General features: G+C 45.4%; 1 protein-coding gene across 2 annotated transcripts in view; it reads right to left on the bottom strand.

The window, feature by feature from the left end:
• Positions 1-1,403: 1,403 nt before the first annotated feature.
• Positions 1,404-24,341, bottom strand: part of LOC128684455 (cytochrome c oxidase assembly factor 6 homolog) — a 95,862-nt gene continuing 72,924 nt past the window's right edge. The window contains exons 2-4 of one of the 2 annotated variants that reach the window (XM_070097197.1): positions 9,276-9,420; positions 7,393-7,454; positions 1,404-4,451 (exon numbers count right to left, since the gene is read on the bottom strand). In XM_070097197.1, the coding sequence (XP_069953298.1) occupies positions 4,352-4,451; positions 7,393-7,454; positions 9,276-9,419 (306 nt within the window). In that variant the 5' untranslated portion in view covers position 9,420 and the 3' untranslated portion in view covers positions 1,404-4,351. The remainder of the gene's footprint in view (positions 4,452-7,392; positions 7,455-9,275; positions 9,421-24,341) is intronic. The other variant, XM_070097205.1, reaches the window with a different exon arrangement.

Here is a 24,341-nt window from a genome sequence, read left to right as displayed (position 1 = left end):
TGTCCTCTGTAGAGTTTTATGTCTCGGGCAGCGGGGGCGCTGACCCCCTAAGCCCTCTCCAGGTAAACCATGATTTGATGAAGCTCAACACAGAGATAAAACGTTATCCCAGATCAAGCTAATTCTTCAACCTGTGTTTTCCTTGTCTCCGTCACACCAGTTCACCACAATAAACACCAGATATTCTTTAAGAAATTCGTACATTTTTAAGGCTTTTAAAGCCTATTCACTGCATGAGGATCATAAAACTCACGCTTCACCTCTACACTCATACCAGTAACACTTTAATCCTCAAATATTGATTAAAGTATACGCTCAGTATGTATGTATATATATATATATATATATATATATATATATATATATATATATATATATATATATATATATATATATATATATATATATATATATATATATATATATATACACACACACATATACACACACATATACACATATATATACACACATACTGAATCTCACAGTTTTAGTCTTGTATATATTTAAATCTCAAAAATATGGTTAGACTCCTCTAGAAACCACTAAGTATTAGATTACTATAAATACTATTATTATTCATTATTGGGAACAGTGGCGCTACGAACACACTTTGAAGGACAATGATGTGAGTTAATGATGAAATGTGAATGATTTATCACCTCAGAGGGACCCAGTTCCTGATTGGTTAAACTTTATATAATGAAGGTAAAAATGACGTTTGCTGATTAGTTAAAAGTATAGTGAAGAGCTAGTGACGTGTACTGATTGGTTCAGGGCATCAGATAAAGCCAGTGACGTATTCTCATTGGTTCAAGGCATCAGATAAAGCCAGTGACGTGTGCTGATTGGTTCAAGGCATCAGATAAAGCCAGTGACGTGTGCTGATTGGTTCAAGGCATCAGATAAAGCCAGTGACGTGTGCTGATTGGTTCAAGGCATCAGATAAAGCCAGTGACGTGTGCTGATTGGTTCAAGGCATCAGATAAAGCCAGTGACGTGTGCTGATTGGTTCAAGGCATCAGATAAAGCCAGTGACGTGTTGAACATTAAAATGGTATAAAATACCGACAGGTTGTTAGGTAAGACACATATGCAACAGTTAGGTATCTTTATTTCGAAATGTTTCGCCTACACAGTAGGCTTCTTCAGTCGAGTACAGAAAAGTTGATAGAAGCAGAAGAGACTTGAAGACGATGTAATCAGTCCATCACCCTTAAAGTTTTGAGGTGGTCAGTCCCTCAGTCTGGAGAAGAGCATTGTTCCATAAGAGCATTGTTTCAGACTATGGAACAATGCTCTTATCCAGACTGAGGGACTGACCACCTCAAAACTTTAAGGGTGATGGACTGATTACATCGTCTTCAAGTCTCTTCTGCTTCTATCAACTTTTCTGTACTCGACTGAAGAAGCCTACTGTGTAGGCGAAACATTTCGAAATAAAGATACCTAACTGTTGCATATGTGTCTTACCTAACAACCAGTGACGTGTGCTGATTGGTTCAAGACATCAAGTAATGCCAGTGACGTGTGCTGATTAATATAATATTTCTACAAGTACATGTACAAGGTATACAGACCATAGCTGACATCAATGACATAGTACTACTTAGAAAGCCCCTTGTTATGCAGAGCATTTCCCACAGATTAGGTCAATTTCGTCCCAGGATGTGAACCACATAAGTCGACTAACACCCAGGTACCTATTTTACTACTAGGTGAACAGGGACATCAGGTGTCTTAAGGTGACATGTCCTATTTTTTCCCAATGTATTAGAAACTGACTGGCAGAACTCGAGAGTGAAACGGAAACACCGATATTAATTTAGTTACAATATATAAACTCCATAAACACAAATTTCCCCCTGGACGAATATCTCTTACAATTACTCAGAGACTGGAGGGCAGCGATGTGTGGACGGAGGACCGAGCCTCCACCACTCCTTGGGTATGACTACTTCCATTGAGAAATCCCGCCTACCAATGACAATGCCCTCGTCTGCTACACGTCCCTATCCACTGACGCCTATATAAGCGCCAGCCTCCTTGCCTGTGCTCCAGAATCTCCACAACCACGGTGCTCTTCACACCAACTCCAAAGCTGAGGGACTGATTACCTCATTTTATGTATATAGTTCTACTGTCTTCTAGTTATGTCCTAGAATTTGTATTGATGAAGCCACTGGATGGTGAAACGTCTATAATAAAGATAACCAGATGTTGCACATGTGTCTTAACTTTCATCACTGACTGACCTACAAGGGTTTAGCACTTCCCAGAGAATATGACACAGCCTCATATATTTACTCTCTTGGCGTTGCTCTCTGGTAATGTTATCTTTAAGAACTACTTAATTATATCAGTTATTTACTGTTAGTTAGGGTGACCTGACCTAATCTAACTAAACCTAAGGTGATAACACCTGACCTGACCTAATTTAACTGAATCTAACAAGGCCCGACCTAACCTAACTTAACCTATCCCAATGATTTGACCTAACCTATCCTAACGTTACCTGATCTAACCTAACTTGATGTGCCATGACCTAGCCTATCCCAACCTACTTGAACGTACATAATATAGCGCACAGCAACGTAACGTAAACTAACCTAACTTAACCTACTTAAAATGACATTATATAACGTAAAATATTGTAACCTAAGCTGACATAACGTAATCCAACCTAACCAAACCTAACCTAATCTGAAAATGTCCTAACCAACAATAGAATGGTGTAACCTAACCTAACATGGCCTAACCAAACCTAACATGACCTAACCAAACCTAACATGACCTAACCAAACCTAACATGACCTAACCAAACCTAATATGACCTAACCAAACCTAACATGACTTAATCAAGCCTAACATGACCTAAAATTAATCCAGTCAATGAGTGTATTATCAACACATTCACGAGGAAGCAGCATCCCTGCAGGAGGTCATATAGAATTTGGATAATGGGCAGCAGTCAGGGTTACTCCGAGGAAGGGGAGGGGTGACTCCAACCCCTTGGATAAAGAGTCCTCCACTAGCGTCAGGTCTCCCTCTTCCCCACGAAGGGATCGTCCCTGATACCCGGGCTGGGTCAGCCAAGTTTCCTTTGTTATTCTCCCGCTTCTTCGTGGTGTATCTGAGCACAGGTCATTATCAGGTCATTACCGGGTAATGACTGATAATGACCATGATGCTGTTAACACTAACTCCAAGGCTGAGGGAATGATTACCTCATCTTTTGTATATAGTTCTACTGTCTTCTAAGTATGTCCTAGAATCTGTATTGATAAAGTCACTGGATGGCGAAATGTTTGCAATAAAGATATCCAGATGTTGCACATGTGTCTTAACCTTCAATACTATCACCTATCAAGCCTAAGTGATATTCTTTTTCTTTGTCAATTCTGGCTCGTCTGCAAACCAGAAGAATAATGTTAGGTATAAAGACACAAGTGCAACTAATGTGACATTTTTATTGTGGCTCCTGGAGAGCGAAACGTTGCCACAATAAAAAATGTCACATTAGTTGCACTTGTGTCCTTTTACTTTTCATACAGAGCGAAACGTAGCAAGAATAAAATAGCGCATTAGCTACACTTGGGTCCTTATACCTAACATATTGTGGGTAATTCTACCAACGTTATTATAGAATAATACTCGATTTAAAAAGAAACGATGATGGGAGGGCGAGAGGGACGTGATAAATTTCAATGTGGTGGAGATGCAATGTTAAAATGACACACTTGAGGTGGTTTAACACAGTAAACGATTATTAACATCCTTATAAACCCCCCAATTAACCTAAATTACGTAACTGAAGGACTGAATCCTGCACCTAAGGCTAAAAGAGAATTGTTCCACTGAATGTTATGGGAAAGGTGACCCTCTCAGTGTTATTGGGATGGACTGGCTAATTAATTGGCTGTCAGACTACCTAGTTGCTTAGTTACTAAGCGACTAGACAGTTAGGGGTCATCCGTACGGCGTAAGCTAGGAATGGCTCTATAAGCCACAACAATAAGAAAAAAACTGAATAGCTGTGTGGATCAGCTAATGTGTACAGAAGTCCGGCACCGATATTGACGTCCGGTATCGCCGTCGCTCCAGCAAAGTGATGGTTCAGGAATCTCCATATATAATTCAAGTCCTCCTGAAACAAGGCGATTATAAGTCCAAGCAATTGCTGAAGCTTGAAGCGCATCGACACAGTGGCGGGTGAGGATGACTTTCGGGTGAATCTTTCTTGGTGTGGTGACTGAACCCGACAATAGGTGGCGAATGAACCCGATTCAAAGCGTAGGTGAGGGTTGGCCCTGGTGCAGGTGGTAGAGGAGGAAGGGTAGGGGGGTGTGTGCTAGGTGAAGACCACCTCGCTGTAGATACGGTGTCTCCTGACCAGCGGAGTGTCAAGGGCGGGCCGCGGCGAGACGCCCGCTGTGGTCCCCTCCCGGAGTCTGTAGAAGGAGACACAGATCGTCTCTTAGGTGCAATGTATCTCTCTCTCTCTCTCTCTCTCTCTAAGAAATTTAAAATAGTCTATAACATATTATAAATACTAATATTTATCCTGACTAACATATAGCATATACAAATTTATTAAAAACATTAATATTGGATAATATTTGCACACAGTTATCTAAGATTTGAAAAAAACAATAATTTGGTAAGGTCATCCAAATCTCAAAAAAAGAGGCTTGAATGTATAGAGCGACAGGTATGTATCTCTCACTGTATATACAGCGAGAGGTATATATCTCTGTGTATATACACCGAGATGTATACTTTAATTCCTATGTTAAACGTGAACCAGCATATACAGTCAACTACCTTCAGAATAAGGTCGTTCAACACAGACACGTCGATCATGGACGAGACAGGTGTAACACCTGCGAATCATTAATGAGAAATATTCTCCTGTGTTTGTACTAGATTGATAAAGCCCTTCACCTCCCTGATGGGCGAAACGTCTGTTGATAAAGACACCCATAGGTGTTGCACGTGTCTCATCGGACGCAGCCACGAGTTGTATAGCGAAGAGGGAAAAATGCATGAGTGCACACACATACACACACACACACACACACACACACACACACATACACACACATACACACACACACACACACACACACACACACACACACACACACACACACACGACACAGTAACAAGAGGACACAGTTGGAAGTTGAAGACACAGATGAATCACAGGGATGTTAGGAAGTATTTCTTCAGCCACAGAGTAGTCAGTAAGTGGAATAGTTTGGGAAGCGATGTAGTGAAGGCAGGATCCATACATAGCTTTAAGCAGAGGTATGATAAAGCTCACGGTTCAGGGAGAGTGACCTAGTAGTGACCAGTGAAGAGGCGGGGACAGGAGCTTGGACTCGACCCCTGCAACCTCAACTAGGTGAGTACAACTAGGTGAGTACACACACACACACACACGCACACACACACACACACACACACACACACACACACACACACACACATACACAAACACATCTCTCCGTGGGTCCTTAAAGACACATACACAAAGATCTTCAACACATCATTTGAAACTGGGCAACTCCCTGAGGTATGGAAGATGGCAAATGTAGTCCCAATTTTTAAAAAGGGAGACAGACATGAGGCACTAAACTACAGACCTGTATCACTAACGTGTATAGTATGCAAGGTCATGGAGAAGATCATCAGGAGGAGAGTGGTGGAGCACCTGGAAAGAAACAAGTGTATAATTGACAACCAGCATGGTTTCAGGGAAGGAAAATCCTGTGTCACAAACCTACTAGAGTTTTATGACAAGGTGACAGAAGTAAGACAAGAGAGAGAGGGGTGGATCGACTGCATTTTTTTGGACTGCAAAAAGGCCTTCGACACAGTTCCTCACAAGAGGTTACTGAAAAAGCTAGAAGATCAGGCACATATAACAGGAAAGGCACTGAAATGGATCAGAGAATACCTGACAGGGAGGCAACAACGAGTCATGGTACGTGACGAGGTGTCAGAGTGGGCACTTGTGACAAGCGGGGTTCCACAGGGGTCAGTCCTAGGACCTGTGCTGTTCTTGGTATATGTGAACGACATAACGGAAGGGATAGACTCAGAAGTGTCCTTGTTTGCAGATGATGTGAAGTTAATGAGAAGAATCAAATCGGATGAGGATCAGGCAGGACTACAAAGAGACCTGGACAGGCTGCAAGCCTGGTCCAGCAACTGGCTCCTTGAGTTTAACCCTGCCAAATGCAAAGTCATGAAGATTGGGGAAGGGCAAAGAAGACCGCAGACACAATATAGTTTAGATGGCCAAAGACTGCAAACCTCACTCAAGGAAAAAGATCTGGGGGTGAGTATAACACCAAGCATATCTCCTGAGGCGCACATAAATCAGATAACTGCTGCAGCATACGGGCGCCTGGCAAACCTACGGATAGCGTTCCGATACCTCAGTAAGGAGTCGTTCAAGACCCTGTATACCATTTACGTCAGGCCCATACTGGAGTATGCAGCACCAGTTTGGAATCCACACCTAGTCAAGCACGTCAAGAAATTAGAGAAAGTGCAAAGGTTTGCAACAAGACTAGTCCCAGAGCTACGGGGATTGTCCTACGAAGAAAGGTTGAGGGAAATCGGCCTGACGACACTGGAGGCCAGGAGGGTCAGGGGAGACATGATAACGACATATAAAATACTGCACGGAATAGACAAGGTGGACAAAGACAGGATGTTCCAGAGATGGGACACAGACACAAGAGGTCACAATTGGAAGTTGAAAACTCAGATGAATCGAAGGGATGTTAGGAAGTATTTCTTCAGTCATAGAGTAGTCAAGTCATGGAATAGTCTAGAAAGTGAAGTAGTGGAGGCGGGAACCATACATAGTTTTAAGGCGAGGTATGATAAAGCTCATGTAGCAGGGAGAGAGAGGACCTAGTAGCAATCAGTGAAGAGGCGGGGCCAGGAGCTATGACTCGACCCCACACCACACAAATATACACATACACATACACACACACACACACACACACATACACACACACACACACACACACATACACACATACACACACACACACACACACACACACACACACACACACACACACACACACACACACACACACACACACACACACACACACACACACACACACACACACACACTTGCATTTGTTATTTTCGCGCTGTGATATAAACACTTCGCCGAGCAATTAGCCTCAGCCAATCCTAGCAGTCCCCGGCAGAAAAGCTCAACCACATCTATGCATTCCAGCACCAGCCAATACCATCCCAGCAGCCCAGCCAAAGATCCCAGCAAGAGGTAGTTAGGCCATCACAGCAGCTAGCTAGGCTCAGCCCCACACACACACACACACACACACACACACTTACCCTACCGAGTGTATCCGCTCCTTGAACTCCATATATTGTCTTTTCCGATCAAAGTGCTTCACCTAAGGAACACAAAAAGAAATGAAATGGCATCAAGATAAATGGATTCAAAATACGCGCTAAACCCGCATGGGTCATACAGACTCTGTGCAATTAAGCATCCTGATTGAAAAACATTCATCCTTACAAATCAAATTTTATATATTCATCCCAGTGCTGAAGAATTTTGCAATAAATTAATTTATTATTATTATTATTATTCATTGGGAGCGCTTGGAGGAATGGGAGGTAATCAGTTTTGATCCGAGCAAGGGGAGGGAAGCTCTGATTCCTTGGATCAAGAGTACTAGAATCGAGGTTATTCCACGTTGAAGGGATACTAGTGAGAATGAAGTCAGTTCCTCTGCCTCACAGAAGGTCGTCAGTAGTACTCACAGAAGGTCGTCAGTAGTACTCACAGAAGGTCGTCAGTAGTACTCACAGAAGATCGTCAGTAATATTCACAAAAGGTCGTCAGTAGTACTTACAGAAAGTCGTCAGTAGTACTCACAAGAGGTCATCAGCAGTACTCACAGGAGGTCATCAGCAGTACTTACAGAAGGTCGTCAGTAGTACTCACAGAAGATCGTCAGTACTACTCACAAAAGGTCGTCAGTAGTACTCACAAAAGGTAGTCAGTAGTACTCACAGGTCGTCAGTAGTACTCACAGAAGGTCGTCAGTAGTACTCACAGAAGGTCGTCAGTAGTACTCACAGAAGGTCCTCGGTAGTACTCACAGAAAGTCGTCAGTAGTATTCACAGAAGGTCGTCAGTAATCACATGAGGTCGTCAGTAGTACTCACAGAAGGTCGTCAGTAGTGCTCACAGAAGGTCATCAGTAGTACTCACAGAAGGTCGTCAGTAGTACTCACAGAAGGTCGTCAGTAGTGCTCACAGAAGGTCGTCAGCAGTACTCACAGAAGGTCGTCAGTAGTACTCACAGGAGGCCATCAGCAGTACTTACAGAAGGTCGTCAGTAGTACTCACAGAAGGTCGTCAGTAGTACTCACAGAAGGTCGTCAGTAGTACTCACAGAAGGTCGTCAGTAGTACTCACAGAAGGTCGTCAGTAGTACTCACAGAAGGTCCTCGGTAGTACTCACAGAAAGTCGTCAGTAGTATTCACAGAAGGTCGTCAGTAATACTCACATGAGGTCGTCAGTAGTACTCACAGGTCGTCAGTAGTACTCACAGAAGGTCGTCAGTAGTACTTACAGAAGGTCGTCAGTAGTACTCATAGAAGTTCCTCGGTAGTCACAGAAAGTCGTCAGTAGTATTCACAGAAGGTCGTCAGTAATACTCACATGAGGTCGTCAGTAGTACTCACAGGTCGTCAGTAGTATTCACAGAAGGTCGTCAGTAATACTCACAGAAGGTCGTCAGTAGTACTCACTCCTGTAAGTACTACTAACGACAATTTTACAGGATAGTTTATAACATGTACAGAAGAAATAATAATAATAATAATAATAATAATAATAATAATAATAATAATAATAATAATACCTTATTTCAGTATACAATGTTGGTACAAAGGTGACTGAGACTCAGGTGTGTATGCATAAAGACCCTCGATATGGACAGCATTTCAGGCAAACTTTTCAAGATTAACTTAAAATTAATAAGGTAACAAGAAAATCAGTAATTTTATACATACAGTCACTTGGGTGAGCGTCGGTATAAATTTTGAGAGTTACAATGAATACAAGAAATTATTTTTTATGAAGATATCTCCATCATCCCAGAGCGAGGGGCAACAGGAATTATACCCAGAGTCCCGGGCAAGGGGTACTCACTCCGGGTCAGTGAGTACTCACCCAGTGTCCGGGTCAGGGAGTACTCACCCAGTGTCCGGGGCAGGCCATCTCGTAGAGACGTCGTAGCTCCATGCAGTGGTCACGGTGAAGGTCGGGCAGGTCAAGGCAGGCCCAATAGCGGTCCCTGGAGTCCCAACACGCCTTCCTCACGCCCTTGTCCCTGAACGACATCCTGTGGGAACGACAGCACCTCAAGAACTGTCTTGTCTGAGCAACTTTCATTCACGTTCTTATCTAAGAGACTCTGAACGAGGACATCCATGACCACAACTAACAAGCGAGGACAGTCACGACCACAACTAACAAGCGAGGACAATCACGTCCACAACTAACAAGCGAGGACAATCACGACCACAGCTAACAAGCGAGGACAATCACGACCACAACTAACAAGCGAGGACAATCACGACCACAGCTAACAAGCGAGGACAATCACGACCACAACTAACAAGCGAGGACAATCACGTCCACAACTAACAAGCGAGGACAATCACGACCACAACAAGCGAGGACAATCACGACCACAGCTAACGAGCGAGGACAATTACGACCACAACTAACAAGCGAGGACAATCACGACCACAACTAACAAGCGAGGACAATCACGACCACAGCTAACAAGCGAGGACAATCACGACCATAACTAACAAGCAAGGACAATTACGACTACAACTAACAAGCGAGGACAATCACGAGCACAGCTAACAAGCGAGGACAATCACGACCACAACTAACAAGCGAGGACAATCACGACCGCAACAAGCGAGAACAACCACAACCAGAGCTAACCATGTGTGTACCATTCAAAGCAAGAAATCACTGCAACAGAAAGCTCCAACTGTCTTCATCAGATCTTGGCTGTCTGCCTACACAATGTGGACAAAGAAACCAAAACAAATGTTGTTGAATGTGAAGGAGTGGAGCTGATGGTATGAAAACAACGCAGATTACACAAGTAGCGGCAGCTGAGGCATGAGAAGCATCCATATGCTGGTTACACAAGGCCATGCCTCGGTATGTGGGCATGAAATGCACGGCTGCTAGTAACAATGTCCTACCCTCTCACCTCTCCCCCATTAATCCTTCTAGTCCCTCTCCTTCCTTGCTACCAGTCCTCCATCCCCCTCATACAAGCCCTCTCCTATCCACATCCCCCCCCCCCCCAACGACCACCACTTGCTCGAAATAGACACATCTCGGTAGATAAATCAACTGAGGTTCAACTCTTCCCCCGCGCACATGAGGCGATTCATTCAAGTTATTTACAGGATTAAACTTTACACGAGTCCCCAGGTACATGCTTCTTTCTCGAGTCAAAGAAGAATTGTATATTTTCCCCCCACGTTTATTTCCTCGTGAAGGTCCATTCAAAAGCATTTTTCTCTACGTTATTTACTCGGAAACTACAGTTGCCTCTCATTAAAAAGCGACTGAGTTGACCGAGAACGCCAAGTTTGACTTAGGAAAGGAGCACTCAGTCCCCTGAAGTACGACAAGTTGTCCCAGTATAACAACTTTACTGAGAGCACGATAACTCCACCTTTGTGTGTGTACGATAATAACACAGAGAGCGGCGCTGTCCAGAAAGAAAACGGAGAGTTATGATCTATATTTAATGGCGGAATTTGTAAGGGAGCGGTTTACACCACAGGCAACTGACATTCATGGACAGGTGTGGGGCTTGGATAGGGTCAGATGTGTGGGTAGGATAGGGACAGGTGTGGGATTAGGATAGGCGCAAACGTGGGGCTAGGAGAGGGGCAGGTATGTAGGGCTAGGATAGAGGCAGGTGTGGGGCTAGGATAGGGGCAGGTATGTAAGGCTAGGATAGAGGCAGGTGTGGGGCTAGGATAGGGGCAGGTAAGGCTAGGATATAGGCAGGTGTGGGGCTAGGATAGGGGCAGGTATGTAAGGCTAGGATAGAGGCAGGTGTGGGGCTAGGATAGGGGCAGGTATGTAAGGCTAGGATAGAGGCAGGTGTGGGGCTAGGATAGGGGCAGGTATGTAAGGCTAGGATAGAGGAAGGTGTGGGGCTAGAATAGGGGCAGGTATGTAAGGCTAGGATAGAGGCAGGTGTGGGGCTAGGAGAGGGGCAGGTATGCAAGGCTAGGATAGGGGCAGGTATGGGGCTAGTATAGGGGCAGGTATGTAGGGCTAGGATAGGGGCAGGTATGGGGCTAGGAGAGGGGCAGGTATGCAAGGCTAGGACAGGGGCAGGTATGCAAGGCTAGGACAGGGGCAGGTATGGGGCTAGGAGAGGGGCAGGTATGCAAGGCTAGGATAGGGGCAGGTATGGGGATAGGATAGGGGCAGGTATGTAGGGCTAGGATAGGGGCAGGTATGGGGCTAGGACAGGGGCAGGTATGCAAGGCTAGGATAGGGGCAGGTGTGGGGCTAGGATAGGGGCAGGTATGTAGGGCTAGGATAGAGGCAGGTGTGGGGCTAGGTAAGGGGCAGGTATGCAAGGCTAGGATAGAGGCAGGAGTGGGGTAGGACAGGGACAGGTGTGTGGAGCTAGGATAGGGACACGTATGGTTAGTTAACTAGTCTTTACACTTATCATCTACTCAGAGTCATCAGGGCTGAATATCACCTAAGTTGATATTCAAGAATACACATATACACTTACATAGATTATCAGACACCAGACACAAACATCTCTATGACATTCCCCGTGTCCGACTAAACCTTTATAAAAATTCAATGTATGTCAAAGGCCCTAAAATCTGGAACATCCTACCTGAAAATTCTAAAACTGCAGACACATTCATCACCTTCAAAACTACCATCAGAAAACATCTTATCTCCCTGATACACCCTGTCAACTAATTACACGAATACCACCTGGTGGTTAACACTTACACTCACTCACCCATTTGACCATAAACAGAAATATCAATTTCAATCTCAAAATAATGAATCTTAACTAGTCATAAGTTGGCCTGTGATACTCCAATACTGAAACTATGTACTGTGCCAAAACAAAAGCATTCACATTGCTAAACTCACAAACTAGTATTTAGTCACTTAGCCATAATACCAACTTACCTCATAATTTGTAATATTTTAAACTTAAGACTTAATCTAAGTCTGCCCGAAATGCCTAGCCATGCTAGGTGTTCTAGTGGTACACTCTGTAATTATTATTTTACTACATGTAAACCACACAATAACCAAATTCTGTAAACTCAGCATTGTAATACTTATAGAGAATAAACTTTGAATTGAATTGAATTGAATTGAATCACACATAGCAGCATGAGTAGACAACCCAGAATAACCCAAACAAGTCAGCGCAACATTTCAATTATGATTCTTTAATTTCTGCAACCTGTAGTACCTTCTTGCCGTACCACGTTACTAGTGACTCGTGGCTGCACTCTGCACCTCCCGAGTGCAGCCACACTTACTATACCAGAGTACCTCTAGAAATGCGAGAGAGAAATCACCCAGTATGGGTAATCTGGAAAGAGGCATGGATTTAAATCCGACCAGCAGAAGCAAAGTGTTCATGCAAGCTATCCGCCTCTGGGAAAGGATTTATGGCTGTTTGACTTGAAGCTGAGATGTAAATTTAGTGAAGTATATTTGGAGAAACCCCAGGAAGGAAGTGTAGCCAGAAGGCTCTTAGACTTATGCACGTGTATGTGTACGTGTATACATGTATACTATATACATACCTGCATGAATGAAAGTAATAGACCCATATTATTATGCTCACATAAATATAATTATCCTAATTCCTTCCCAGATGGAACTTTATAGATTATATAACTAATAATATGAGTGGTAATATTCTATGATATATATTGTAGTGTAAAGAAAAATATGTATTAAAAATACTTATCCAAATTTTTAACCCGGGGTAGGGAGGGTTAGCCACCCAGGATAACCCTGGGTAGGGAGGGTTAGCCACCCAGGATAACCCTGGGTAGGGAGGGTTAGCCACCCAGGATAACCCTGGGTAGGGAGGGCTAACCACCCAGGATAACCCTGGGTAGGGAGGGCTAACCACCCAGGATAACCCTGGGTAGGGAGGGTTAGCCACCCAGGATAACCCTGGGTAGGGAGGGTTAACCACCCAGGATAACCCTGGGTAGAGAGGGTTAGCTGTGAGGGAAAAGTAGGTGTAAGTGGGGTTAAGGTTGTTCGGGCAACCAGGAACCATTAGTTACGTCGCGTGCACCCCCCCCCCCTTCTCTCTGGCGGGCTGGGGCGAAACTAGTTCCTGGTGTCCGATTTTTTAGTTTCTACTCCTGGTAATATTGACCTTACCTGGTGTGGGTTGAAGTTTGGAGAGTCACTTCACCTCCACTCTTCTCCTAATCAGGTAGGGTGATATACCAGGAGTATCACTGTTTGTTTCTTTATTTTGTTTGCTGGTTACCAGTAATGATTTTGGCATTTATCATTCTTTTCAATTCTTAAATGTTATATTATCATAACTATGGGTAACCAGTTTATTTTCTCTTATTTACCAGCTCTGTTCCTGGCGTGGTCTTCCAGGATAGACGCCAGATAAAGGGGCAAGACGTATGTTAATAATACTTATTAACATTATTCTACTACTACCGGCCCTTACCTATTCTACTTGTGCTCCATCCAAGTGGTAGGAGATTCCAGAACATCGGATTACCATCTGCCCAGGATAACCTACATAAATAACATCAGAGGAACTATCCAGGGCCATACCTACTCCTGCCCAACTCAAAGAACTGAAGGCCATTTTTTTTATTATATTTAAATTTTAAGTAAAATTCTCAAAATTCATTATTCTCATTTTTCCTAAGTTATTTCTTTATTTATTTATTTTTCCATTAATTTCTTTTGTTCAGTTGGAAGGCGTTCCACTGACATTAGCCACCCAGGATAACCCTGGGTAGGGAGGGTTAACCACCCAGGATAACCCTGGGTAGGGAGGGTTAACCACCCAGGATAACGCTGGGTAGGGAGGGTTAGCCACCCAGGATAACCTTGGGTAGGGAGGGTTAGCCACCAAGGATAACCCTGGTAGGGAGGGTTAGCCACCCAGGATAACCCTGGGTAGGGAGGGTTAACCACCCAGGATAACGCTGGGTAGGGAGGGTTAGCCACCCAGGATAACCCTGGGTAGGGAGGGTTAGCCACCCAGGATAACCCTGGGTAGGGAGGGTTAACCACCCAGGATAACGCTGGGTAGGGAGGGTTAGCCACCCAGCATAACGCTGAGTAGGGAGGGTTAGCCACCCAGGATAATCCTGGGTAGGGAGGGTTAACCACCCAGGATAACCCTGGGTAGGGAGGGTTAACCACCCAGGATAACGCTGGGTAGGGAGGGTTAGCCACCCAGGATAACCCTGGGTAGGGAGGGTTAGCCACCCAGGATAACCCTGGGTAGGGAGGGTGAGCCACCCAGGATAACCCTGGGTAGGGAGGGTGAGCCACCCAGGATAACCCTGGGTAGGGAGGGTTAACCACCCAGGATAACCCTGGGTAGGGAGGGCTAACCACCCAGGATAACGCTTGGTAGGGAGGGTTAGCCACCCAGGATAACCCTGGGTAGGGAGTTTACCTGGAGTTTACCTGGAGAGAGTTCCGGGGGTCAACGCCCCCGCGGCCCGGTCTGAGACCAGGCCTCCTGGTGGATCAGAGCCTGATCAACCAGGCTGTTGCTGCTGGCTGCACGCAAACCAACATACGAGCCACAGCCCGGCTGATCCGGAACTGACTTTAGGTGCTTGTCCAGTGCCAGCTTGAAGACTGCCAGGGGTCTGTTGGTAATCCCCCTTATGTGTGCTGGGAGGCAGTTGAACAGTCTCGGGCCCCTGACACTTATTGTATGGTCTCTTAACGTGCAAGTGACACCCCTGCTTTTCATTGGGGGGATGGTGCATCGTCTGCCAAGTCTTTTGCTTTCGTAGTGGGTGATTTTCGTGTGCAAGTTCGGTACTAGTCCCTCTAGGATTTTCCAGGTGTATATAATCATGTATCTCTCCCTCCTGCGTTCCAGGGAATACAGGTTTAGGAACCTCAAGCGCTCCCAATAATTGAGGTGTTTTATCTCCGTTATGCGCGCCGTGAAAGTTCTCTGTACATTTTCTAGGGCGGCAATTTCACCTGCCTTGAAAGGTGCTGTTAGTGTGCAGCAATATTCCAGCCTAGATAGAACAAGTGACCTGAAGAGTGTCATCGTGGGCTTGGCCTCCCTAGTTTTGAAGGTTCTCATTATCCATCCTGTCATTTTTCTAGCAGATGCGATTGATACAGTGTTATGGTCCTTGAAGGTGAGATCCTCCGACATGATCACTCCCAGGTCTTTGACGTTGGTGTTTCGCTCTATTTTGTGGCCAGAATTTGTTTTGTACTCTGAAGATTTAATTTCCTCATGTTTACCATATCTGAGTAATTGAAATTTCTCATCGTTGAACTTCATATTGTTTTCTGCAGCCCACTGAAAGATTTGGTTGATGTCTGCCTGGAGCTTTGCAGTGTCTGCAATGGAAGACACTGTCATGCAGATTCGGGTGTCATCTGCAAAGGAAGACACGGTGCTGTGGCTGACATCCTTGTCTATGTCGGATATAAGGATGAGGAACAAGATGGGAGCGAGTACTGTGCCTTGTGGAACAGAGCTTTTCACCGTAGCTGCCTCGGACTTTACTCTGTTGACGACTACTCTCTGTGTTCTGTTAGTGAGGAAATTATAGATCCATCGACCGACTTTTCCTGTTATTCCTTTAGCACGCATTTTGTGCGCTATTACGCCATGGTCACACTTGTCGAAGGCTTTTGCAAAGTCTGTATATATTACATCTGCATTATTTTTGTCTTCTAGTGCATTTAGGACCTTGTCGTAGTGGTCCAATAGTTGAGACAGACAGGAGCGACCTGTTCTAAACCCATGTTGCCCTGGGTTGTGTAACTGATGGGTTTCTAGATGCGTGGTGATCTTGCTTCTTAGGACCCTTTCAAAGATTTTTATGATATGGGATGTTAGTGCTATTGGTCTGTAGTTCTTTGCTGTTGCTTTACTGCCCCCTTTGTGGAGTGGGGCTATGTCTGTTGTTTTTAGTAACTGTGGGACAACCCCCGTGTAGGGAGGGTTAACCACCCAGGATAACGCTGGGTAGGGAGGGTTAGCCACCCAGGATAACGCTGGGTAGGGAGGGTTAGCCACCCAGGATAACCCTGGGTAGGGAGGGTTAACCACCCAGGATAACCCTGGGTAGGGAGGGTTAACCACCCAGGATAATCCTGGGTAGGGAGGGTTAGCCACCCAGGATAACCCTGGGTAGGGAGGATTAACCACCCAGAATAACGCTGGGTAGGGAGGGCTAGCCACCCAGAATAACCCTGGGTAGGGAGGGTTAACCACCCAGGATAACCCTGGGTAGGGAGGGTTAACCACCCAGGATAACCCTGGGTAGGTAGAGTTAACCACCCAGGATAACCCTGGGTAGGGAGGGTTAACCACCCAGGATAACCCTGGGTAGGTAGAGTTAACCACCCAGGATAACTCTGGGTAGGGAGGGTTAGCCACCCAGGATAACCCTGGGTAGGGAGGGTTAGCCACCCAGGATAACCAGGGGTAGGGAGGGTTAGCCACCCAGGATAACCCAGGGTAGGGAGGGTTAGCCACCCAGGATAACCCTGGGTAGGGAGGGTTAACAACCCAGGATAACCCTGGGTAGGGAGGGTTAGCCACCCAGGATAACCAGGGGTAGGGAGGGTTAGGTACCCAGGATAACCCAGGGTAGGGAGGGTTAACCACCCAGGAAAACGCTGGGTAGGGAGGGTTAGCCACCCAGGATAACCCTGGGTAGGGAGGGTTAGCCACCCAGGATAACCAGGGGTAGGGAGGGTTAGCCACCCACGATAACCCAGGGTAGGGAGGGTTAGCCACCCAGGATAACCCTGGGTAGGGAGGGTTAACCACCCAGGATAACCAGGGGTAGGGAGGGTTAGCCACCCACGATAACCCAGGGTAGGGTGGGTTAGCCACCCAGGATAACCCTGGGTAGGGAGGGTTAACCACCCAGGATAACCCTGGGTAGGGAGGGTTAGCCACCCAGGATAACCAGGGGTAGGGAGGGTTAGCCACTCAGGATAACCCTGGGTAGGGAGGGTTAACCACCCAGGATAACGCTGGGTAGGGAGGGTTAGCCACCCAGGATAACCAGGGGAAGGGAGGGTTAGCCACCCAGGATAACCCAGGGTAGGGAGGGTTAGCCACCCAGGATAACCCTGGGTAGGGAGGGTTAACCACCCAGGATAACGCTGGGTAGGGAGGGTTAGCCACCCAGGATAACCCTGGGTAGAGAGGGTTAGCCACTCAGGATAACCCTGGGTAGGGAGGGTTAACCACCCAGGATAACGCTGGGTAGGGAGGGTTAGCCACCTAGGATAACGCTGGGTAGGGAGGGTTAGCCACCCAGAATAACCCAGGGTAGGGAGGGTTAACCACCCAGGATAACCCTGGGAAGGGAGGGTTAACCACCCAGGATAATCCTGGGTAGGGAGGGTTAGCCACCCAGGATAACCCTGGGTAGGGAGGGTTAACCACCCAGGATAACGCTGGGTAGGGAGGGCTAGCCACCCAGAATAACCCTGGGTAGGGAGGGTTAACCACCCAGGATAACCCTGGGTAGGGAGGGCTAGCCACCCAGAATAACCCTGGGTAGGGAGGGTTAACCAGCCAGGATAACCCTGGGTAGGGAGGGTTAGCCACCCAGGATAACCCTGGGTAGGGAGGGTTAGCCACCCAGGATAACCCTGGGTAGGGAGAGTTAACCACCCAGGATAACCCTGGGTAGGGAGGGTTAGCCACCCAGGATAACCAAGGGTAGGGAGGGTTAGCCACCCAGGATAACCCAGGGTAGGGAGGGTTAACCACCCAGGATAACGCTGGGTAGGGAGGGTTAGCCACCCAGTATAACCCTGGGTAGGGAGGGTTAACCACCCAGGATAACGCTGGGTAGGGAGGGTTAGCCACCCAGAATAACCCTGGGTAGGGAGGGTTAACCACCCAGGATAACCCTGGGTAGAGAAGGTTAGCCACCCAGGATAACCCTGGGTAGGGAGGGTTAGCCACCCAGGATAACCCAGGGTAGGGAGGGTTAGCCACCCAGGATAACCCTGGGTAGGGAGGGTTAACCACCCAGGATAACCCTGGGTAGGGAGGGTTAGCCACCCTGGATAACCAGGGGTAGGGAGGGTTAGCCACCCAGGATAACCCAGTAAAGTCAGTGTGTCATCGAGGATTGACTGTCTTACATCCATTGGGGTTCCTTTAGTCTTGGTCCCCAGGATGCGACCCACATCAGTCGACTAACATCCGGGTACCTATTTACTGCAAGGTGAAACAGGAACAACAGATGTAAGGAAACATGCCCAACGTTTCCACCCTTTACCGGGGATCGAACCACGGACACTCAGTATGTGGGCTGAGTGCGCTATCAACCGACCCACAAGCTAAAGAACACTCACTATACACTATTTATACTATTTACACTATTCTGAAAGATAATTACATAGTGGGAACACTCACAGTGTGCGTACTGCTACTCTGTGCTGAAAGATATAAACACAGTGGAAACAAGAGGTATGGTTCCTTGCCATACACCATCAAGCAGGTGTTCTTAGACATGAGTAATGAAGTGTCAGCCTCAGCTGGAAACTTCAGTAATGCGTTTAGGATAGCGTCAAATATCTCAGTAGCTACGGCAGCCTGAAGGGCTTTATTCTAAGTTGGACTAAGACTGAGAAAGATGAGTAGAAGAGGCACAGGGACAGAGGCACAGGGACAGAGGCACAGGGGCAGAGGCACAAGGACAGAGGCACAGGGGCAGAGGCACAGGGGCAGAGGCACAGGGACAGAGGCACAAGGACAGAGGCACAGGGGCAGGGGTTTAGGGGTGACAGGTGGAGTAATGATCAGAAAACATCTTGCACATAAAATTCCATTTGAGACTATCCATAACCCAGTCCTTATTATAATGTTCAGTAGACTTCCAATTATTCGTTGTCAAATGTTTTAAATATTAGTGTTGCCTGTTGTTAGGCCCTAAACTGAGCAAATTACATACAATACATATTAGCCAATTTCGCTTCAACGCTAACTACCTATGTTGCGGTCCCCTTCCCCAGCCAAATGAATGTGATGCCGCCATCTGCCTGAATTTTGGCTTCAACTTAACAAGTCACAAACAAATGTACTCGGACAAAGAGTACACGAGTATATATAGTGTGAAGAGTCAGGTGGAGAATGTTGAGTGGATTGTATTAGAGAGGGACCTGCAAGGGACGGGCGTCCCTGCCCAACATTCTCCACACTATATATACTCATAGACTCTTTACCCAGGTAGATCTGTCTGTGACTTTATAAAGCCCACTGTGTGGACGAAATGTAATCAATAAACGATCGCATTATACTGCATTTGTGTTTATTTTTCCATGGTGTGTCCGACTAGAGGGTAAACAAAGTCACTCATCACGACCCGTCTGGTGACTGCCTCCACACTCTTACTGGTAAATTTACTTACATTCTGTTGTTATCAGTACCGCCATTACTCTCTCACTGCTGCTACTACCATTCTTTCTTGCCACCAACACTACCACCATCCTGAACACATCTCTTCCTTACCCCATACCTTGGTATTATTATGTGCTAGTTCCTGTCTGTACTCTCCTGCTTCAAGCTCATTTGCTAGTTTCTTTTATCGAGTGTTTCGCAAATTTCTGTTTGGGAAAAAAACAGTTATACTCAACATTTTCTTTGTTTAATGTACATTTAGCTAATTCATCAACTTTATCATGCTCCTGGAGGCCTATTGGAAAAGGAACCCGCTAACGATTTAATAATTTCTGTATATCTGTGCTTAGCTTCATACACAAGGATGCTACATTCAGGTCTCAGTGACATAAAATGCAAAGCGTGTACAGAAGACAAGGTCATACACTGAACCATTATATCTTAGTGACCAAACATCCAATCTTCCAGAGACACCTCCATGCAAACCTTATAGGATATAGCAAAACACCTTATTGTTAATGATAAGATATCTGAAATCTTGAGATTGTATCCACTTTTTTGCAAAGGCTAGATGAATGACTGTCTTAATGCAGATTACAACCCAGCTATGACTATTTTTTCAGTGGTAATAAGATATCAGCCTTATTTTTTTTTAGATATTCCACACTGCACTGTGTACATCAACTATATGATGTAATTGTAAAATATGAAATGACTAATATTTCTTTCTAGTGATATAATAATGCTCATTGAGATCTGACAGTGTGGCATGGAAAGAGTATGTTACTATTTATTCGGCATATGTCACACTCCCATATAGGCTGCCTCCCAACCAGTGAACCGGGTGCTAAGGGTTTAACGATCGATAGTGTACCCGTCGTTAAATCAGTATCTTGGTTCATTGTCCAATCACAGGCAAGCACGCCAAAGCTGAAGCAACGTGGTTGACTTGCGGCAAACACTGGCAGACTTGCCTACCTGCTGGTTGAATACGGTGCACTCTTTCTGGCTTCTGCATTGCTGTCACCGTGGTGTACACTTATTCTATCTGTACATATTGTACTTACCTGTACATAGTGGGTGAAGGCAAAAATATACATTATAGTCTACTGCTGAGTTTGTTTGCTCCAATTTCCATTACGACCAGGTCTCACAGGCCATTCATTACCCGTGTTCGTAATAGACCGTGACCCACAGTGACCTCTGTAATGCTGCTTTTTTTCGCTACCGTTCACAGCATGAGCTGCGGGGGCACAAAAAACCAGCCGCTTGGGCGGCACAATTAAAACTTATATGAATGGTATAGAATACCGGCAGGTAGATGAATAGACACACAGGGGCATCAGTTGGGTATCTTTAGTATCGAAACGTTTCGCTTGCTCTACAAGCTTCTTCATTAGAATACAGAGGTGAGAAGTACTGTCAACAGCAGAAGCAGTGGGGAGGTAAAGATGATGTGATCAGTCCGTCAGGCGTGAGAAATGTTCAGCTCACTGTCTCGGCACCATAGGAAAGCAGGTCTAAGCCATCTGTCATTTGTTCCAACCTGTACAACCTTGGTTGACTACATCTGAAATTTCGAAACAGAGGACACTTCGAGAGGGAGCTGGAGTGTATCTATCAAATCACTTGGCATTATTGTGCGTAACATACAGTATACTACGCCTCTCCATTAACTGTTATAAGCCACAATAATATACGGAATACTTATATTTTAACTGTTATAAGCCACAATAATATACGGAATACTTATATTTGACTTGGCCCCAGACCGACATAATGAGATTAGTCATGAGGGAGCCTTCACCAAATTCAACTTCAATAACAAGAACATAAAGTGGGACCAAGTAAACCAAGTCCTAACCGATATAAGCTGGGAAGATAGACTAAGCAACACAGACCCCAACTTATGCCTAGAACAGATTAACTCGGTGGCACTCGATGTATGCACAAGGTTTATTCCTTTAAGAAAAAGGAGTAGATGTAAAATAGAAAGAAACAGGCGCTCCCTTTACAGACGACGAAAAAGAATAACAGAGCGGCTAAAAGAGGCCAGTATATCTGAAATGCGTAGGGAGTCACTGGTCAGAGAAATAGCAAGCATCGAATTTAAGCTAAAGGAATCTTATAGGAGTCAGGAATCGCGGGAAGAGCTAAAAGCCATAAATGAAATCGAAAGAAACCCAAAGTATTTCTTCTCCTATGCCAAATCAAAGTCGAGAACAACGTCCAGTATTGGGCCCCTACTTAAACAAGATGGGTCCTACACAGATGACAGCAAGGAAATGAGTGAGCTACTCAAATTCCAATATGACTCAGTTTTTAGCAAGCCGCTAACCAGACTGAGAGTCGAAGATCAAAATGAATTTTTTATGAGAGAGCCACAGAATTTGGTTAACACAAGCCTGTCTGATGTTATCCTGACGCCAAATGACTTCGAACAGGCGATAAATGACATGCCCATGCACTCTGCCCCAGGGCCAGACTCATGGAACTCCGTGTTCATCAAGAACTGCAAGAAGCCCCTATCACGAGCTTTTACCATCCTATGGAGAGGGAGCATGGACACGGGGGTCGTCCCACAGTTACTAAAAACAACAGACATAGCCCCACTCCACAAAGGGGGCAGTAAAGCAATAGCAAAGAACTACAGACCGATAGCACTAACCTCCCACATCATAAAAATCTTTGAAAGGGTCCTAAGAAGCAAGATCGCCACCCACCTAGAAACCCATCAATTACACAACCCAGGGCAACATGGGTTTGGAGCAGGTCGCTCCTGTCTTTCTCAACTATTGGATCACTACGACAAGGTCCTAGATGCACTCGAAGTCAAAAATAATGCAGATGTAATATATACAGACTTTGCAAAAGCCTTCGACAAGTGTGACCATGGCGTAATAGCGCACAAAATGCGTGCTAAAGGAATAACAGGAAAAGTTGGTAGATGGATCTATAATTTCCTCACAAACAGAACACAAAGAGTAGTAGTCAACAGAATAAAGTCCGAGGCGGCTACGGTGAAAAGCTGTTCCACAAGGCACAGTACTAGCTCCCATCTTGTTCCTCATCCTCATATCCGACATAGACAAGGATGTCAGCCACAGCACCGTGTCTTCCTTTGCAGATGACACCCGAATCTGCATGACAGTGTCTTCCATTGCAGACACTGCAAGGCTCCAGGCGGACATCAACCAAATCTTTCAATGGGCTGCAGAAAACAATATGAAGTTCAACGATGAGAAATTTCAATTACTCCGATATGGTAAACACGAGGAAATTAAAACTTCATCAAAGTACAAAACAAATTCCGGCCACAAAATAGAGCGAAACACCAACGTCAAAGACCTGGGAGTGATCATTTCGGAGGATCTCACCTTCAAGGACCATAACATTATATAAATCGCATCTGCTAGAAAAATGACAGGATGGACAATGAGAACCTTCAAAACTAGAGATGCCAAGCCCATGATGACACTCTTCAGGTCGCTTGTTCTATCTAGGCTGGAATATTGCTGCACAATAACAGCACCTTTCAAGGCAGGTGAAATTGCTGACCTAGAAAATATACAGAGAACCTTCCAGCGCGCATAACGGAGATATAACACCTCAATTACTGGGAGCCCTTAAAGTTCCTGAACCTGTATTCCCTGGAATGCAGGCGGGAGAGATACATGATTATATACACCTGGAAAATCCTAGAGGGACTAGTACCGAACTTGCACACGAAAATCACTCACAACGAAAGCAAAAGACTTGGCAGACGATGCAACATCCCCCCAATGAAAAGCAGGGGTGTCACTAGCACGTTAAGAGACAATACAATAAGTGTCAGGGACCCGAGACTGTTCAGCTGCCTCTCAGCATACATAAGGGGGATTGCCAATAGACCCCTGGTAGTCTTCAAGCTGGCACTGGACAAGCACCTAAAGTCGGTACCTGACCAGCCGGGTCAGGTACCGACTTTAGATTGCGTGCAGCCAGCAGTAACAGCCTGGTTGATCAGGCTCTGATCCACCAGGAGGCCTGGTCACAGACCGGGCCGCGGGGGCGTTGACCCCCGGAACTCTCTCCAGGTAAACTCCAGGTAAAGAACGTAAACAAAACGCAGAATCTGGATATCCCATTCGATTCTTAGTTTAAAATGTCACATTGTTTAAATTTACAGGATCTATCCTCATCATGCAATGTTCACTGAGCATATCATTCTCACCCTGGGACACGTGTCCCCGTCATGGGTTACTTGTCGGCCATATTGGACGTGAAGCAGCATTAACAAATATGTAAACATGCTACACACATATGCAAGACTACATTATGTTTCTTATCCTCAATGATAGTTGCTGCTTGTTCTCTTCTTGTCGGTTCCTCACGCATTTTCAAAGATAAAAACGATGGATTTCTGCTCAGAGTCGGAAATACAAGGAATTTAATAAGCAATAACATTAATAATAACAGTAATAACAATAATAGCAGTAATAATAATATAATACACCCGTCTGTAGCGAACACTTAATATTTACAATTTGTAAATTCTTTTAAAAGTGTGATGTTTATTTATTAAGTAACTCTGGGATAATACT

The sequence above is a fragment of the Cherax quadricarinatus genome, chromosome 4 (assembly GCF_038502225.1).
Source record: "Cherax quadricarinatus isolate ZL_2023a chromosome 4, ASM3850222v1, whole genome shotgun sequence".
Lineage (NCBI taxonomy): Eukaryota > Metazoa > Arthropoda > Malacostraca > Decapoda > Parastacidae > Cherax > Cherax quadricarinatus.
Note: the sequence above shows the minus strand (reverse complement) of the source record. Positions and strands in the feature narration are given on the sequence as shown.